This window comes from Urocitellus parryii, chromosome 10, assembly GCF_045843805.1.
Source record: "Urocitellus parryii isolate mUroPar1 chromosome 10, mUroPar1.hap1, whole genome shotgun sequence".
In the NCBI taxonomy this organism is placed as follows: Eukaryota; Metazoa; Chordata; class Mammalia; order Rodentia; family Sciuridae; genus Urocitellus; species Urocitellus parryii.
In genome coordinates this window covers 49,730,450-49,750,660 of record NC_135540.1, presented here as the reverse complement: position 1 = coordinate 49,750,660, position 20,211 = coordinate 49,730,450, and the positions used below count along the sequence as shown (strand labels likewise).

The 20,211-nt window shown below is 38.7% G+C and overlaps 1 protein-coding gene across 1 annotated transcript in view; it reads left to right on the top strand.

The window, feature by feature from the left end:
* Positions 1–1,346: 1,346 nt before the first annotated feature.
* Slc9b2 (solute carrier family 9 member B2) overlaps positions 1,347–20,211 on the top strand; it is a 48,636-nt gene continuing 29,771 nt past the window's right edge. Inside the window, exons 1-3 of the mRNA XM_026398135.2 lie at positions 1,347–1,416; positions 16,702–16,841; positions 17,774–17,954. Of these exons, the coding sequence (XP_026253920.1) occupies positions 16,752–16,841; positions 17,774–17,954 (271 nt within the window). The 5' untranslated portion in view covers positions 1,347–1,416; positions 16,702–16,751. The remainder of the gene's footprint in view (positions 1,417–16,701; positions 16,842–17,773; positions 17,955–20,211) is intronic.

Sequence of the window (20,211 nt, the reverse complement as noted above, 5' to 3'; positions counted from 1 at the left end):
TCATGAACACCCAGTTCTCTGTGTACAATCTCTTTCTGCCTTAAATATCTGGAGTGGTTTCTGTCTTCTGCATTGACTCTGATTACTGTGCTTACTATATGTACTCTAAGAGTCACCTAACCCTAATCTCAGTTTCTTTAGATGGGAGGTAAAACCATAGGATTAGCTCCAGAGGCCTGTGGTGATTTGAATGTCTTCAATTGGGCTTGACCCACTCCAGTTGATGCCACAGACTCCACATTACTTATTACCTGCCTGGCTCCTGAAGTCATTTATTTGTTACCCACAGACCCTTGAAAGTCTCTTGCTTTACAAGTATAATGTGAAACATTTCTTCATTTGAAAATATTTACAGAATACAAGAGATTATTGACTATCTGGTTCATGGCCAAATATTTATTAGTCCTATTAGTGTGCTTCTGATTCTTGGTCAGCATACAAATCCTAGCGACAGAACACATTTTTCTTCTGGAGGAAAAAAAGATTTACAATTTTTTTTACACAAAGCTTGGTAATACAGTACCAGGGAAGTGGAGTAGCCTGTGTATGCAATCATGTAATAAAGGAGTGCTCTCAGTATTTTAGTCATGTGTCATCTGTGCTAAGGAAGCCACAATAATGATAAGTTCTGGAGTGTTTTTAATAACCTTTTAAAGTTATTAACTATGTCTTGCCAACATTATTGGATATGGAAAACAAAACACCCCAAAATAGTTAGACCCAGGAGAAAGAAATAGATAGGAACACCATACAATGATGACTTTTTTCTCTCCCAACACAAGTCCTTCCCGGATACTGGCCACAGGAGGGGAGACAGTGTCTCATCCAACCTAGAAGTGATAGTCTCTAGGAAATACTAATCTCTTTCAAGACAGTACCTCCCCAGGTGCTGTCTACCAATCCCCAACTCAAGGACTCAAATTCCTGAGTGCCCAGACTGGCATGCTCACTACATCACCCACAACATATATAAGCCCAGTCCCCTCCTTTCTTCGGTGGCTTATTTTCCACCAGGAAAATGGGTCCATTCCCATAGGTGTAGTCTGGTTCCTGATCAAAGGCTGAGCTGATTTATGAAATTTGCGCCCAGCCCTGTCTCTTTGTTCTAACAAACATAATGAAAGCTCTTTGTCTTTTAAAAAATCAATTCTCTAATTTGTTTTTTCTGTGTCTTCTGTGAAGTTTGAATTTACCAGTGTCCCTTATCTGTGCTCTTCAGTGTACCATGTGCATGGGTGGCTTCCTTCTCAAAGGATATTTCAATAAAAGAAGACAGAGGAGCAGAAGGCATCTCTATGGACTCTATAAAGTACACTGTTTTAGGATTTGGGAGACATAGGCATTGTCTCCATCTTAAACAAGAAGAAACTTGTCCAGACTGATTTATGAATTTGCCCAAGCTAACCTGACTAGGAGGTAATAGCTCAAGAATGTATACTTAGCGTTTTCTTCTGACTGCTCAGATCACAAACATTTCTGTGTTCTAATTAATACAGATATACATAGAATTTCCTATATGCACCTTCCTATTCATATTTTACTCTTTGCTCATATGGTTTCTCTGCCTGGAATGGTCTTCTATGTTTTCTTTACATGACCAAGTTGTTTTCTAAGGCTTGTTTCCCACATATCCTCATGTATCCACCCCCAGCCAAGCACAGCAATACCCTCTCCCCTCTGCACTTTTTACATCATAATTAAAGTACATAAGGCAACACCAGCTGCTATAACAGAAGAACTCCAAAATCTCAGTAACCAAACACAGCAAAAGTTTATTTCTCATGCAGGTAAAGTCCAAGCAAGAGTTCAGCTGGTGGACTTCTATTCAGTGATTCTGGAAGTCAAGATTCTTTTATATTATGGCTTTGCTATCTCCTAAGCACTTAAGAGTCCTTAGTTTCAGAAAATGGGAAAGAGAGGGGGATATGGAGAATTTCATGAAGGCTTCTTCTGGATGAATCCTAGAAATAGCACATTATTTTATGCCCACATCTCATTGGCCAGTCTACAGGTCACATGCCACACAAACCTATAAGGCAGACTGGGAAATGTTGACTCTGCCCAGGCAGCAGAGGAAACTAGTTTGTTGAACACATTATCAGTTTCTGTCCCTCCCTTAAAAAACAGAGACTGTATTTTATTCATTTTTATATCTCTTGTGCCTTACACACTATACAAACCCAGTAAAAGTTTAATTAACTTCATTGGTTGTTAACATATGCTAGCTAATATGCCTAAAACAGAAACTTTGCCACACTTCATGTTGGTTGCTAAGGATCTATCTATATTGTAAGCTCTGAGTATAGGAACTATTTAAGGCTTTTCACTTCTGCATCACCAGAAGAAGAGCTAGAAATAACCAAAGCTTAATAAATGTTTGTAAATGAATGAATATGTTCTCAGAGAAAACAGGAGGGCATTTGTCAGCCAGAGGCAGTAGCACAAGCCTGTAACCCCAGCTATTCAGGAGGCTGAGGCAGGAGGATCATCAAGTTCAAGGTCAGCCTGAGCAACTTAAAATAGAAAGGGCTAAGCATGCGGCTCAGTGATAACACAGTTACCTACCATGCCCTGGGCCCTGGGGTTCAATCTCCAGTACAATAAATAAATAAATATATGTTTTAAAAGGAGTCTGTTTTTGCAAAGTTAGGAAATACTATTTGAGAAGATGACATTTGAGTTAGATTTTGAATGACCACTAGAATTTTACAAGTTATAGTTAAAGCAAGAAATGAAATGAAACTTACAAGTAGTTAAAGTAAGAAATGAAACATTGTTTTTGTTGTTTCAGGAATAGGCATTTAAAAATAACCAAATATTTACATGCCCAACTTTTTTCATTCAGTATTCAAATATTACAATTGAACTTTGGGGATGAAGGAGGGAAAAACTATATATAAAAAACTATATATAATCTTACAGTTGATATAATTTCTATTGACTTAAAACTTTGAAATTGTTTTTTTAGTCCCTGAAATGTTATTTCCTGCAGTTTTTAGAAGTATCAATGCAAAGGCAGTGTTCTAATCAGTCATCCTTTAAGAAGATTTTGCAATGTGTTAAGCTAAAAGCTCCTCATTGCTGCCTCTGATCAGAGTGTCTTAGAGTTGCTTTTGAATCAAAATCACCTTTTGTACTACTTTGACTTTGGCTGTAGTGACAGGACTTTTGGCCAAAAGTCCCTTAAGAAATAAAAATTTACTTTTCTCACACAAGATGTCTGGAGGTAAGTGGGTCTGTGTTAGCTTTTTTTCATCGCTGTTAACAAAGTGCCCAACAAGAACAGCTTATAGAAGGAAAAGTTTATTTTGGTTCATAGTTCCAAAGGTTTAATTCATGGTGGGCTGACTCCATCGCTCTGGCCCCAAGATGAAGCAGAACATCATGGCAGAAGGGTATGGTGAAGGAGTGCTGAGGAATTCATGGTGGCTAGGACGCACAGAGAGAGGAAAATGGGCCATGGGAAAGATGAATCCCTTCCAGGGCAAGCACCCAGTGACCCACCTCCTCCAACTATGCCTCACCTTTCTATAGTTACCATTCAAATTAGGATGGACTGATTAGGGTAGGTTCAGTTCTCATAGTCTAATCATTTCACCTCTGACCATTCCTGCGTTAACATGGGAGTTTTGGGGGACAACTTATATCCAAAGCGTACAGTGTCCAGGGTTTGTTTAAAAATTCAATGGTGTCATAGCCCTTGGTTGCTTTCTGTGATTAGCTAATCCTCATTTTTTTTATTAGTCAATAATGGTTGCTAGAGTTCAAAGAAACACAGTCTCATCCATAACCCAAACTTCCCAATCTCCCTTCACATATGTATTTAATAACAAAAGGAGAGATTTTTTTCTTTTTATTAAGAAGGAAAATCTTACCATTGACTCCCAGTAGCTTTGCCTATAAATTCCATTGGCAAAAAATGAATCAAGCTTAGCCCTAAATCAACAACTGGCAAAGAGGAATGTTGTTACAGAGGTTGATTTAGATCAATACTGATTTTATCACCAAAGCCAAGGAAGGGACAGACTATCATACCTGAACACGTAGTTTTTAGGTAGGCATTAAGTTATGTCTTCTACACTTCCGCAGATTAAATCTTTGGAGATTTTTTACTTCAGTAGACCTAAAAGTAATATTTTATACTTTCAAAAAATTACATTTGCTCTTTATGGGGAGACAAAATAGAAAGAAAAGCAATTAAGCAAAGTAAGGCCCCTTCTTACCTTGGGATAGTTGCACTGGATTCATATTTCATTATACAGTGTTTCTCTTCAAGAAGAGCCAACCAAAGCGATAGATTAAGTAAGTAAATAGCATAGTGGTTGTCTTCCTTTGGTAATGCTGTGGTTAACACACCTGAAGCTTTTAGATAAGGTCATTCTCGTTCAGGAAAACATTCTTCGTCATTTCAGTAATTGTCAAGGAAAGTTTTAAGCCCTCCTCTGTGGCCTGTGAATTCCTCACTGCTGAGTAGGACTCCTTTTGAGACCATTGACCTGAGTTAAGCAAAGTCCAGAAACTGCAATGTTTGTTCATGTAGAAATCCTGTATGAGCCTGAGAACCCATGCTTTCAACACACGAATGGGTAAACACCACAGGTGAGAGATGGTTATTATTGTGGTCATTAGATAATATTCAATGACCGATCATAGTGATGCTCTTTTAAATGCATGAATATACTACGCAGAGTATTCCAGCAATGCCTTCATCCATTCCTGTTGCTCTGGTAAAATATCACGAATTTTTATAATTCACAAATACAGTAATAGAAATGTATTGCTCACACAGTTCTTGAGGCTGGAAATTCCAAGATTATGGTGCCTACAGATTTCGTGTCTGGTAGGGGTTTGCAAGATGGTGCTTTCTTGATGCATCCTCACAGGGAGGAAGGGATGAACACTGGCCGAAGGGGAAGAGCAAAAGGCACTACACTGCTCTTTTCAAACTCTTTTAGTCAGTTTTTTCATCACTGTGACCAAAATAAATGATGAGAGCAACGTAGAAGAGAAAAAATTTATTTCAGCTCACAGTTTCAAGTCCATGGTTGGCTAACTCCATAGCTCTGGGCCTGAGGTGAGACAGAACATCATGGTAGAAGGGTGTGGCAGAGAAAAACAGTTCAGGACATGGCAACCAGGAAGGAGAGAGAGAGAGAGAGAGAGAGAGAGAGAGAGAGAGAGAGAGAGAGAAAGGGTATGCTCCACTCACCAGGGACAAACTGTATACCCCAAAGGCACAACCAAAGTGACCTACTTCCTGTAGCCACTCCCTACCTGCCTACAGTTACTGTCAGTAAATACAGTATATTAATCCACTGGTAGGGTTACACCTTTCAATCTAACCATTTCACCTCTGAAAATTCTTGCATTGTCCCACATATGAGCTTTGGGGGGATACCTCATATCTAAACCATAACATAAGAACACTAGTCCCATTCATGAGGGTGAAATGCTCATGACTTACTTGCCAAAAGGCCCCATCTCTTAACTGTCCCTTGAGGGTTAATTTCCCACATGAACTTTGGAGGGACACATACATTCAAACAATAGCAAGCAATATATGTAAGTGCTTGGTAAGATTACCTATCAAAAGTCATCCTATCCATATGACAAGAAATAACAAAGAGTAACCCGTCTTTATCCTGCAGCAATCTGTCAGTCATAATTGAATTGATAGCAACAAGTGTATTTTACTTGCCTGAGATCCTACACACATTTGCAAGCTGATTATTCCTTTATATCTTCTAGAATATTATGGAAGGCATTATTAAACATTTATATTGGTAAAATAAACTAAAAAATATAAGACTCATTTAACAAATACCTCCTTTATGAGCAAGCATATTTATAGAAGTGGTTTTCAAAGTATGCTTCACTTGCCAAGAGAACAAGGAGTGAACCAGTAAGAATCCTGCAGCTCCAACTTTATCTGTTCCACTTGTTGAATTTAAGATAATATATCATTTGATGAATTTTTTTACTTTAAAAACAAATATTTGAAAATTATTTCTGTAAAAGATTCTAGGCTTTTCCCCACCTTCTTTGAAAATCACAAACACAAGAAATGATCTTAAACTGTGTGAGGTGAAATTATCTCAAATCAAATCACCAGAATGTATCTGTGAAAAAAATAAAGAAAACCATATTATTTTCTTTTCTCTAAAGCTTTAAGAATTATATGGATTCCCTTTTTAAATGTAATTTTATTATAAAGGATCTTAACAATATCTAATTGTAGAAAGTAAAAATTGGAAGTCCAACTACTCTATTTCCCTACTCAAAGGAAACTGCTAATAGACTTATTTCTTTCTGTTTATTTACATACATGTGCCTACATAGAATTGATTTTGTTCTTTACCTAAGTGCAATTTTTTTTCAAATGTGAAGGTAAAAACAGTCTCTTTTGATTTCACAGCTCTATAATTTTGGTGGCATATGTCCCTTATATTGAAAATAAAGTTCAAATTAAGCCAAGATAGTTTCCAAGTATCTGAATTAGTCCCATAGGAAATTCTGGTTATTAGGTATGCTAAAGAGGAGCATGAGGGCTGGGGTTGTGGCTTAGTGATAGAGTGCTCTCCTAGCATACATGAGGCTCTGGGTTTAATCCTCAGCACCACATAAAAATAAAATAAAGATATTGTGTCCACCTAAAATTAAAATAAATAAATAAATAAAAAAGAGGAGCATGAATGGCCAACAGCTTTTGCATATATTTTTAGAAAATGCTTGACCTACTAGCCTTCAAGCAAATGGATAATCACAACAGTCTTAATAGTCAAGTCGCTTGGCTTGGATCAGACTTCACACTTCTATTGAAATTTGTATTTGAACTGTAGACCTTCACTAAATTCATCTTATTTACTGAATTTATGAGATCTATAAAATTTTGCCTTTAGTAGCTGAATAAATTTTTTCTAATATAATTAAAAGATTGTTTATCATTCTCAGTGATGCAATATCTTGATTGGGAAGCTTCTGTGTATAGGTACTTTTAATGTTTAAGTAAAAGGTAACTTGCCTTCCTAGTTCTCAGTATAATTATCCAATACACAAAAGTCTTTCAAAGTATCTCAGTTTAACTGAAATTTAAAAAACAAAAACCTCCTTGATTCTTAAAATCTTAAGGCATACCTGAGTGACAAGTAATCAGTCAGTTAACTAGTAATTTGGAGGATGTAAACAGTACTTGTCATTAGACACAACATTTATTTTGTCACCAACATTGTACAACTTAAATGGATTTATAACTTTTAGCTTATAATAAACTTAACATTCTTGAATGGTTTAGATAAGGTCTCTGAAAGGCCCATAGGTTAAGGATGTGGTTGCTGCTATTGGGAGGTAATGGAACCTCCAGGAAGCAGGATCTGGTGGGAGGAAGTTGATTTTCTGGGAGTGTGCCCTTGAAGGGTGTGTTAGTCAGCTGTGATCAAAACACCTGACAAGAACAAGTTAGAGGAGGCTCACAATTTCAGAGGTTCATTCCATGGTCAGATGACTATTGCTCTGGGCCAGAGAAGAGGCCGAACAGCATAGCAGAACAGCATAGCAGAGAAGCATCCCTGTACTTATGGTGGCCAGGAAACAGAAAAAGACAGGGAAAGGTGCTACAAGGAAGATGAACACCTGAAGGTGTTCTATCTCCAGTGATCTACCTCCTCCAGCTATGCCCCACCTGCCTACATTTACCACCCAGTACAGAAATCCTTTCAAATTATTAATTTTTCAAATGGATTAATCCACTTATTAGGTTATAGCTCTAATAATTTAATAATTTCACCTCTGAACATTCCTGCATTAACACAAGAATTTTTGTAGAACACCTCAGATCCAAAACATAACAAAAAAATAAATTGGAAACCCAGGGCATTATTCTCCCTCTCGTTGTTTTTGGGACACTGTGAGGTTAACAGGCCTCCTCTGCCATAGCTCCTACCATGAAGTGCTTTGTTGCCTGTGGTGCACCACCCGTAAAGCTACTTGAGTGGTCTTTTACTCAGGACTGAGCCATGGGGGACTTAGTTCTCTCTTGGGAAAGAGGATCCTGGCATTCCTGTGTGTAGACGGCCCAAGGTATGAAATCTTTGCCCTCACTCTACCAATGGGACAGCTCTGGTAGCTCTGAAATTGGGCATGACCCATTGCATTTAGACAGCCCATCTCCTGCCTCATTTGGCGAAGAACTTTCTGTAGAAAACCTTTGAAGTTTCCATGTGTAAATAAACCAAAGGCGGGCTCATTCTGCTCTCTTCCCGGTGTGGAAGCAGAACCTCTAAAGTCGTAGAGCCCTCCCACCCTCACTTTTCAAAATCACTTCCGTGTTGTGTGGTTTCTTCGCAGCCCCCCACCTCACACAGAGGAAGCCCAAATTCTATCGAGAGTTGCCACAGTCCCAAACAAGTCCAAGTGATCATGGACTTAAACTTCTGAAACCCTGTGTCAGAATAATCTTTTCAAGTTGATCATCTTAGGTATTTCCTCACAATGACAGAAAGCTGACTCACACATTGGTAACTATGGGAGAGAGTAAAGCTGAAGGTAATAGAAAGTAGAAAATAAAAATATTGATATTTGCTTTTGAATGTGTTTTCAAACATAAATATTTTGATATATAGAGACAAATATATGTATATATGTGTGTGATTTTAAACAAAACATGTAGCAGAGACTATGAAAAATACAATGCACTTGTTTGGTAGAAATTACATGAAGTTGAAGATATAGATTAAAGTGTTATGCTCGATTCAGGACCCCCAAAGACCACCAGAGACCAAGATTGATGTAAGCAGCAAAGAGGTGTTTATTTCGAGCTAGCATGGTCCTCCGCGCACACACACAGCAACTGGTGACACTGAGAGGCCCCAAGCCCAGGGTTTGCAGCAGTTTTATACACTCTTTGGGGAAGGCAGGGACTTCACATACATCATAGCATCTCTTAGCAAATCATCACACACCGTGAGAAAATCAGAAAACAACTCTAAAACATGATTAGCACATTCACTGGCAGGAACAAGTTGGGTAAGGGTGATTGGTTAGTACAAGAGGGGGATTTGTTTGAACTGATTGGTTTAAGCCATGAGGGGAGTATGTGCTGAACTACATGGTTTCCCAACATGTTACCAACCACCATAAACTACTGGGGGTCATCTGGCATCCCAGGTATTTTTCTCAAGCTGATTGGTGGTTGCTAGGGGGTTGCTATGGGCCCTCACCTAGCCTGACTGAGTCACGGACTCCTTGCATCACAGATCTCTCCTGTTATTTGCAGCCAAACAACTCAGCAGGGTGGGTATGTGCCTAGGAGTGCTCTGTGGGTCTTTCCAAGGCCAAGGGTTACGCCAGCTTCCTTGGACAGGCTTTACTCTGAGGTAGAGGCTGGTTTTTCATTACCCCCTTTGTCTGGAAACTTGGGAACCAATCATAGTTCCCTCAGTTGGGGAACTATCTGGGCAGGCTCTACATCTTGGTAAACAGTAACCCTCAGGGGACAGTCTTCAACTTCCCAGACTCACTCAAAATTGGCCTCCTAGATCCAACCTGACTGGATTTACCTATCTACACTGTCTATTTCTGGCTTCATTCCCCCCTCTAATTTTAGTAACTCCTTGTTGCTGTAAGGAGAAGGGGGTGACGGCTCATTCTGGCTGCTTCAGAGCTGAAAAGGGGTGTCGAACGTGAGGGGGCTTGACGACATGGCAGACGACATGGGGGATGTGTGAGTTCCCTTTTAGAAGTCAGTTCCATTTGAAGTCTGGTTGGGGAAAAACAGGTTGTCATCTGGGGATGGATGCTTCTATGAGAGAAACAAAAGCCATGAGTATTGAATAAATGTTGCAGCAGCTGGAACATGTCACTTTATATAAGTTCCCTCACCAGGCTTTAACATCCCCAGTTATCAGGACTGTAAACATAACATTTAACTTTTAGTGTTACAGATATCCTTCTCCATAAGATATAGTTTAATAATTGAATGTCATCTGATCTTGCAAAACCCTTTTACTAGTATGACCTCTGTGTCTAATAGAGAAACTTTTAATTCTGTTACTTAGGGCTGCATAATCATACTAGCAAACACCAAGCCTACCTGTGTAGGTTAGGGATATCTGTAGGCCTTAAACTAAAAACTACTCTGGCAGTTCCTTTTGATAGTTATCAGGCATTCCTGCCTAAGAATCTCTTTTGTAGCCTCCAGTCTTACTTATCCTTGAGGGCTAACACAAGGTGTATACCTTAAGTTGCATTCAACTATTATCATTATTTAAAATGCCCAGGAATAGCTGTGTTTTGGTTTTAACTGTCTTTGCTAAGTGTTTAAGATGAAGCAAGTCAAACTGACTTTTGTTTCTATCTATTGTTAACAGTCAGCTGAGTTTCCTTGGGAATCCTGGGGGAACTTTGGAGAAGCTTCTCAATTCTCCTAGTGCCATTTGCGCTAGGATGGGTTCAGGCCTTGCTTGACCATGTAGCTTCCCTTGGAAGCAACATGGATGTCTCCCTTCTCCGATGACCCTCCTCTTCATAGCAAATGCATTGATTGGCTTTCAGTGGTCTCATTAATCTCCCTGATCAGGAGGTTATGTGGCCCAGAGTTGCAAAGCTCTTTAGACAAGTCCCCTATTCCCTGGATTCAGACTGACTCAGAGGGCAAGAGCCAAATATTGGTTTTCTTGGCCCTTTTAATTTAATTTTAAAACTTAATCTTAAACATCCAGCAAATAAATTTCAACAGCCTTCTATTAAGAGTACTGGGCTTTAATGTTTTTCTCTCTATCCTGTAGGTGATAAGTCATTATCTTAAATCAACTCAGGTTGTGTGTTCTTAAAGCAGTACCTCTGCAAAACATTAACAGGCAATCTTTAGACCATTTATAAGAAAACCACAAAACAAAATTAACAAGAGTAAAAACATATTTAGTTCGTGTAATAGCTACCTTGAACTTTGGCAGAGTTATACATTATAATCCCCTGTTTGAGATCCTAGTAATCTTAAAAAAAAAAAAAAAAAAAAACTTTTGGACACAACTTTAAATGTACTGAAATCTGGCCTACTTCTTTCACAATCATTCTTACATGTAGTAAGATGGCACACAGAGCCTTATCTCAGGTAAGGTGGGGGTCTTCATAAATCTTAAGTAAAGTGCTCTAGTTCTGAAGCTGATCTTTGCTTTTTAAACATCATATTATAAAGCTTACATAAATTGTTGCTCAAGTTCACATGAATATTTGCTAACACAATATAATATCACATCTAAAACATGAATTAAAGAAAGGCTGGAAGCTTTTAACCTTTTGTAGAAAAGTAGCAAAGTACTTTTGTGTTTTACAATATTATCCTTTACACAGATTAGGCTCTCATTAACTTAAAAATAAATACATTTAAATTGTACCCCAGTGTAAAAAGTAGCATAAAACTTTACATATCCTATTGATAACAGGTCCAGTTATAGAACATCAAATGATATAAATAAATCTCCATATGTTTTTCTTTTAAGCCTAAAATTACTATACAACTTTAGAACACCAGCTTGATATAATGCTCTTTTAAAGCTTCTACCTTACAGACTTGTATACCTGGAAGATACGAACACATTAGTAGCACCACAATTACACTGATGTTTTTATATTAACCAAGTTTAGCTCTTAAAGAAATAACATATTACAATATTGCAAAATAACAGTTGTTGTTTAACCATAGTTGTATAATTTTAATTTCTTTAAGATTACTTGCTCAAAAAACTTACACATATAACCAACTTACACAGACCTTCTTTATCACTTACTTAAACCCTCTTATTTACTTAATCACATAGACTCTCTTATCCAGAAACACATTTTCCTTCTATTAAATCCATTCCTAGAACCTTCTAATTTCTCTTTTCCATCTGTTAACCTCCTTTTCTGTTCACATTTTGAAGCAATCCTTGTAAATTTCTGAATTTAGGCAGATTATTTCATAGACATCAACATTTTATTAGTTTTTTTTTTGATCACCTAGGAAAAACTTGTAAGCTTAATTTTAAAGACATCTATACTTTCATCTGTTTACCCAATTTAAGTTGAACCGTTTAAATCATGTGAATCAAAGATATTTGAATCCATTTTTAAAAATTTTTCATGAGTGCTCTATATATCTGCCAATGTTCATAAAGACATCATTATTTTCATCTGTTGACAACACTTAACACAACTGTGCCCACATAACATCATAGTAAAGGCCTTGTAGCTTTTCACAGGTGAAATCTCCATTGCAATGTTTAAAAACCCCACAGTTGATATCAACACATTATTGCCCATGTCTTAAAGGGCCAGAAACAGATACCAAAAAAAGACACAGGACAGATAGACTGAAGGGAGCTCCAGACTATGGCTGACAGACAAGAACTTTTAAAACAGATCGGATAAGAGAAAAATCTCCCCAAGTTTCTAACTCCCATTTAATTATGACTCCCACACCAGTGGCACCATAGATGTCCAGATGTTCTCACAGAGGGGAACCAGATGTTCTCACAGTGGACCAGACGTTCTCACAGAGAGGAAACCAGAAGTGTAAAATCAAGGGTCTCGGTGTGGGAATTTTACTGCATTCAATGTCCCCCTTCTTTTTAAGTAGACAGAGATGGAGCAATCCTTACAGTGCAGGGAAGGAAGGAGGGAGTTCCCCAAAGCAAAAGGAGCTTTGGCAGCTGCTGGGAGTCCCTCAGTCCCTCCTTTTACTTACAGGATAGGCTCCTTGGGTTAGGTCTGAATCCCAGGCACGCTGGCATATCTCCTAACTTTCCAGTAGTCGGCTCTCAAAAGTTAATCCTCTGCTTGCAGTTGTTTGGAGTGCTAGTCTTCCCCAAGAAAGCAGGGCAGGGGCTCCTCTAGAGTCCCCTCTGGGGTGCCAAAATTTGTGACTGAAAGTTCGGTTCCTGTCCTCAAAGCCAATTAATGTCAATTTAATAATGAGGACAGGGTTTTGAGAAAAAGAAAAAGAGAGATATTCAGTTCTTAGATCCCCAGCAGGCATTTCCCTCTGCAGTGGGTGCACTCAAGCCAACTATGGGAAGAAAAGAAAACATTGCTTCCCTAGTCCCATTTAACAAAGGGGAATAAAGTTTATCAAAGTTCTTTAAAACACAGCTAAAAGAGGTGTAAAATAGGAGAACAGAAAAGCTGGCATTCTATTGACTTTTGGTCCCTTACAGGGAAGCAGGTGAAGCATACCAGGGACATTTTCAGGCTAAAATTTAGCTAAAGTTACCTCCACACATCTAAGGCAGATCGGAACTTGGGACACTGCATCTGTCCAAAATAAAACAATGCCATCACACTTAACAGAGACACAGGCAAAAAGACACACAAAGACGCAGATTCCCTTTTCAGATTGTCGACAAAAATGGAAGTGGGGTGCTGGCCCCAAGCCAACTGGGGCCTTCCCTTCAGACAAACAGATTGGGGAAGTATCCCCCTCAGATTGGGTCTGACGACCCCAGACTGGGAGATTAGTTCCCTTGCCAGGGTGTTAGGGTGGAGACGGACAGGACAATAGAAACAAATACACATAACACAGAATTCGCAGCGCGTCATGGATTGCTACCCAGAAACTAAAAGCAGAAGCCGACCATGGATCCATCAGCTACAAAATACTTTACTAAATACTTCATAAAGTACTTTACTAAAGGCAATCCACTCAGAACCCAGAAGGGGGTGGGATCGTCTCCCACAAACCTCGTTGGCTGCCCTTCGGTGCATCCACCTGGACCTTTTGCCAACCACCCAATACAGAACCAGAACCTGCAGGCAACCAGAGTACAGAAAATTACAGATCGGCAATGCCTTACTTACCAGCCGGGTTTCCATGACCTCTCGATCGGGGTGTCTGGGTAGGCTTATAAGGGGGATCCTAGATGAGTCCCCATCTGTTATGCTCAAGTTTGGGACCCCCAAAAGACCACCAGAGTCCAAGATCGATGTAAGCAGCAAGAAGGTGTTTATTGCGAGCTAGCTCCGTCCTCCGCACACACACAGCAACTGGTGACACTGAGAGGCCCTGAGCCCAGGGTTTGCAACAGTTTTATACACTCTTTGGGGAAGGCAGGGACCCCCACATACATCATAGCATCTCTTAGCAAATCATCACACACCACGGGAAAATCAAACAACAACTTTAAAACATGATTAGCACAGTCACTGGAGGGAAAAAGTTGGGTAGGGGTGATTGGTTAGTACAAGAGGGGGATTCGTTTGAACTGATTGGTTTAGGCCACGAGGGGAGTACATGCTGAACTACATGGTTTCCCAGCATGCTATCAACCACCATAAACTACTGGGAGGGTCATCTGGCATCCCAGGTATTTTCCCTGTCTCATGCTGATTTGTGGCTGCTAGGGGGTTGCTATGGATCCCCACCTAGCCTGACTGAGTCAGGGACACCTTGCATCACAGATCTCTCCTGTCATTTGCAGCCAAACAACTCAGCAGGGTGGGTATGTGCCTAGGAGTGCTCTGTGGGTCTTTCCAAGGCCAAGGGTTACGCCCGCTTCCTTGGACAGGCTTTGCTCTGAGGTAGAGGCTGTTTTTTCAAAAGAACCATCTCGTTTCACAATGTTTCTACAGTTTTAAAATGTGCTAATATTGGATGTTATTTGAGAAAAGGCATTTATCTTCTGTAGGCTTTAGTATGCTCATCTGAATAGTAAAGATGGAGTACAAGTCGTGAACAAAAACCAACATTATTGAATGCTTACCATATGCATAGTTAGAACTATTCTTGTCTCTCTTTTATAGATCAGGAATTAGTCACAAAGAAGCTAAGCAATTTAGTGTATGATGGAGCTGAAATTCAGATCTAACTTGTTCCAACTCCAGAGCCAGCAGATCTCATCCCTTACCTTGAGATGAAGGATCATGGTCTTCAGAAAGCTAAGGGCAAATGCTGTGGTTTGGGATGTGATATCCTAACTCTAATCTCATGCCCCAGTACCCTTAACCTCCTACCACAGGCTCCAGCAAAGTTTCCCCTTAAACCCCACCAGTTTTCCTGCCTCTATATTTTTAAAACAAGTATTCCCTGAGCTCAACATTTTCTTGTTTAAATGACTTTCTTCATTAACATCTTTAAATTTAGAAAATTATAAACACACCCATACGTGTTTATTTTATATCATATAGAATAAAAGTCAAACTTAAGACTTTTTAAGGTACTACTGTGGTTAGCATTGTTTTGTAAGGAGGAAAAAAATGGTGGTGGTGGTGGTGGTGATATAAGATTATAATGTTCTTTGAAATTTTAAATGCAGATGTCCTGGTAGTTTGTTAAATTGAGATGGTTCCTCAAGGCAGCAGTCCTGTCTAATTTATCCTTGTCCTCACAGCTCAGCATAATGTCTGGCACATAAGAGGCACTCAAAGATATGATGAATTAGATTTTTCCTTCTTTTAAATAATTTCTCTTTGGTTCTACCAAAGTTTGTACTCTGTATCTTTATTGTGATACACATTGTTCTTCTGACACCAGGAATAAGTTTGGTTACTAGGAAAAAGAAACCTTGAGTAACAGTGACATACACGATTACCTCAAAGCTCGGCAGTATAGGACAGGTGCAGCAACTCTAAGAGGTTCTCAAGCAATCAGCTCTTCCTATCTGTTTCATCTGCTATCCTGACTACAAATCCTTATTCTCATGGTTAAAGGATGTCTGCGGCTCTTCCAGGCATTGTATCTACATTCTTGGAAGAAGAAGAGGAAATTTAGAGGACAAAGAATAAAAAAGTTTGATCTTCTAAAGGTCTTCCCAGGGACTCCCACCTATATTTCATTTATATGGATGTAACTGTGACATGTGGCCACCACTAGCTGCAAGTGGCTAAGAATTGGAATGTTTGGCTTTTCACCCTCTATAATAGCAAACCAGGGAAAGGGGTTATAGTGGGTGTGTATTGAGCCAACCTGTCGTCTTCCTTACAGATATTTTTAGTTTCTTGGTATAATTTTCTCTTTCCTGGTATACTGCAAACCTATGGAGAGCCAAAGAAAGTGTTTTGTAATCTACAAATTGCCCACATGACTAGCAAGTGGCTACCATAGCGCTTATCACAGTGTCTAAGATACTGTGGTTACTTAGTCACTGGTGTTATATTTTTTTTAATATTTTTTTTTAGTTGTAGATGGACAAAACACCTTTTAAAAAAAATTTTATGTGGTGCTGAGGATTGAACCCAGTGCCTCACATATATGAGGCAAGTGCTCTACCGCTGAGCCACAAACCCAGCCTCTGGTATTGTATTTTTAACTTTAATTTAGAAATAAGAACCAGACAGGAATTAGTGACTGATTTCTCTGAAAATTATGGAATCTGAAGAACTCCCTTGGTGTCTCATTCCTCATATCAACATTGGAAAATTACTTGGGACTTTCCTGCTTCATTGAGTTGGACTGTTAAAGAGAACAATTTAATAGTGATATTGCTCAGAATGTTTTGAAGTATAACTCAAGAAATAGGGTGGGAAAGAAAAATGCGATTGGTTCAACAAGCACTTTTTTTCAGAGAGGTAAAAGGGTAGATAAGAATGAAGACAGTATATTGGAATCAAAGAAGAGATCAGCAATTGAAAATTAAGAATAGTCTAACTTACTTTTAGCCTTGCAGAGTCTTAAGGGACGAAATAAGTAGATTTTCAAATTATTGCTCTGTATTTACACTGTTTCTCTTTCAGAATAGATCTTGTTCCTCTTCTTTGTATTATCGTCTTCATAACTACAAATCATGGGGGATAAAGATAAAACAATTGAATGTCAAGATTCAGAACCATCCACAGGGATGAATCATACAACCTCTGTGTATCAAGAAACACAGGTAAAATGACTGTAGAAATCAAATGTAGAAAATCCTAGCCATTCCTTTAAGGAAGGGATTATGTATTACCAAGCTCTGCTACAACTGCATTCTCCTTGGAGGCATGGTGTGTCACATCTGTAATCCCTGCAACTCCAGAGGCTGAGAGGAAGGAAGATCACAGTTCAAGGCCAGCCTAGGCTATTTATATTTAGCAAGACCCTGTCTTAAGATAAAAATAAAAAAGGTCTGGGATGTAGCCCAGTGGTAAAGCACTTGCCTACCAGTAGCCAAGCCATGGGTTAAATCCCCAGTACTCCTGCTACACACACACACACACACACACACACACACACACACACACACAGGTTTCTCCTTAATTTCTACTACTCAGTTCATAACTCTCCTTTTCTTAATTCCTAAACATAGCAGTCACAGGGTAGGTGTGACTGCTAGTTTTCCCAAATTACTAAGGTCATCAGTAGCTGTCCTGACCTAAGGCTGGCACACATCTAAAAATAGTGACTTAGTGGTAAACACTCCTAATATTGATCTTGTGCCGTCCACTAATTAACTAGTCATGAAATTTATTTTCCTTACAAGGAACTATCCTTGATTCTAGGAAAGGCAATTTGATTTGTAATGTGATGAATGAGTAACTATAAACCTGTGTAGAAAGATACCATATTAAGGATTTTTAAAAATTGCTTTAAATTGGGCTGGGGATGTGGCTCAAGCGGTAGCGCGCTCGCCTGGCATGCGTGCGGCCCGGGTTCGATCCTCAGCACCACATACCAACAAAGATGTTGTGTCCGCCGAGAACTAAAAAATAAATATTAAAAAATCTCTCTCTCTCTCTCTCTCTCTCTCTCTCTCTCTCTCTCTCTCTCTCTCTCTCTCTCTCCCTCTCTCCTCTCTCACTCTCTCTTAAAAAAAAATTGCTTTAAATACAGGAAGAGACGGTCATGAACCTTAAAGGTACAGATGGAAATGAACCAACAGAAGGAAGCAACCTGTTACACAGCAGTGAAAAAAAGCTACAAGAAATACCAACTGAATCAAGTGGTTTGCAGAGGCTGAGACAGATATTGGCTTGCCCTCCACATGGTTTACTGGACAGAATCATAACAAACGGTATGTATGTAATAAGAATAGATTCAGAAAGAGAGGGTAAAAGATGAAGTTGCACTGAGAGATTCCAAAAATCATGTGGTTTAAGAACAAAAAAGAACTTTACTTCTCTCTTACATGAAAACTAGTAGACAAACACTTCACAGTGGTAGGTGACTCAGTTCTGCACTCACTGAAGGACCAGATTCAAAAGGCTCCATCATCTTCAACCTGAGGCTTCCAAAATCACTGTGGTCACCACCATTCCAGTGAGTGGGAAAGAGAAAAGAACAGAGACTGAGGAACTTTTCCATCTGTATATTTGGATAATTTTATAAAATTACTTTAGAGCTACAGTAGAAAAATGCTTAAGAAATTGCTTATAGATGGTATTGATTGTTATTATTGTTAAAGTAATACAACTAATATTTAAGCAAACACAATTTATGCTTCCAAGTGAATCTTCATTACCTTTATTTGTTTTAAGGGTTTTTTGCTTGTTTCTGTTTGTTTTGTTTTGTTTCCTTTTTTCGGTGCTGGGGATCAAACTCAGGGCCTCATGCTTGGTAGACAAGTGCTTTGCCCCGAGCCAGGTTCCCTGTCATTTCATGAGTAAGGTCTTGAGTTGCAATTCAGCATGTTGTAGCAGGGCTGCCATTACTTAAAATACTTTGAGGATTTGGGGGGCAGAGAATTAATCTTAGTACCATTTTGAATATTGTTAAAATTGGGATATATTTGTCTTTTAGAAATGGTTTTGGTTTTTGGAGGCAGCCAAAGGTCACTCTGTTATCAATTTGCTCATACATTATCAGTTTGATTCAGTGATGCCTTTTGTGTTCAAAAAGGAAGTATGTTTGGGTGTAATGTTAAGGAACATGCAATATAATAGGAAAAAGGAGAAGAGGCTAGAAAACTGTCTAAAAAGGCAAATTTAAAGAGAGTTTTAAAAATTGTGTTGAGGGCTGGAGTTGTGGCTCAGTGTAGCACACTTGCCTAGCATGTGTGAGGCCCTGGGTTCAATTCTCAACCCCAAATATAAATAAATTAAATAAAAGTCCATTGACAGCTAAAACAAATAATAAAAAAGAAAAAAAATTTAAATTGTGTTGAGAAATGTCAACATCATTTAGTAAATATGTGGCTGCCCATATAGATTATGTGCACTGAAAAAAATGAAGCTCAATTCTTTATAGCTATTCTTCACTTGGGAACTCTGAAAAATATTTTCATTTGACAGCAAAAGACAAGTATAATAAGTTATACTTTAGGCTCTGGACATGTTTTTAATGAAATCAAGTCCGGTTCTGAACTAGCTCAGAAGGAAATATCAAAGTTTATTTAAAACACATAGAGAAAAATCACATCCCAAAACATGCACTACCTAATAAGGGCACAGATAATTTAATACCTTTAACTTTTACCATTTGTTGTGGTTTGGGTATGAGGTGTCCCCCCAAAGCTCATGTGTGACAATGCAAGAAGGTTTAGAGGAGAAATAACTGAGAGCGTTAACCAGTCAGTGACTTAATCACCTGATGGGATTGAGTGGTAATTGAAGAAAGGTGAGGTGTGGCTGGAGGAGATGGGGCACTGGGATATATATTTGTATTTGGCAAGTGTAATCTCTCTGGCTGCTTACTGATCATCAGGTGAGCATCTTCCCTCCTACCATACTCTTCCTCACTTTGAGCCCTAAGGAATGGAGCTTGCTGTCTATGGATTTAGGCCATAGACCTCAAACTGTGAGCCCCCAAATAAACTTTAGATCCTCTACAGTTGTTCTGGTCAGGTCCTTTAGTCACAGCAGCAAAATGCTGACCAAAACACCATTCAAACTAAGGTACATTTCTGTTAAAACATTTATAATTAAACAGATTCAGATTGTCATAAGAGTGAAAATGAAGGATGTGATTTGATTGTCTTTTTTTTTTTTAACAAAGTATATAATCATTGTTCATAAAGCTGCCTGAAAAATGGGGGTCACAGTAGATTAAAAACCTCATCACTTGTTTTACAAGACTACTTTATTCTTTATTTTTTTCCTGCACTCATTAGGTATATAAAAGCATTCTTCCTAAGAAGTAAATCTTACATGTAAAAATATCATTTTCTAAAAAGCATGAACAAGAAATAAATTAGTAACCGATTTAAACATGATTTAGAGAAGCTTATGAATGTGCATTTGCTATGTCCAACTATATTTATCACTTGTAAAGTGGTGCAATTTACTACCAAAGACCCTCATAAGAAATACAGCATGTTCGGATGGGGTTATGGC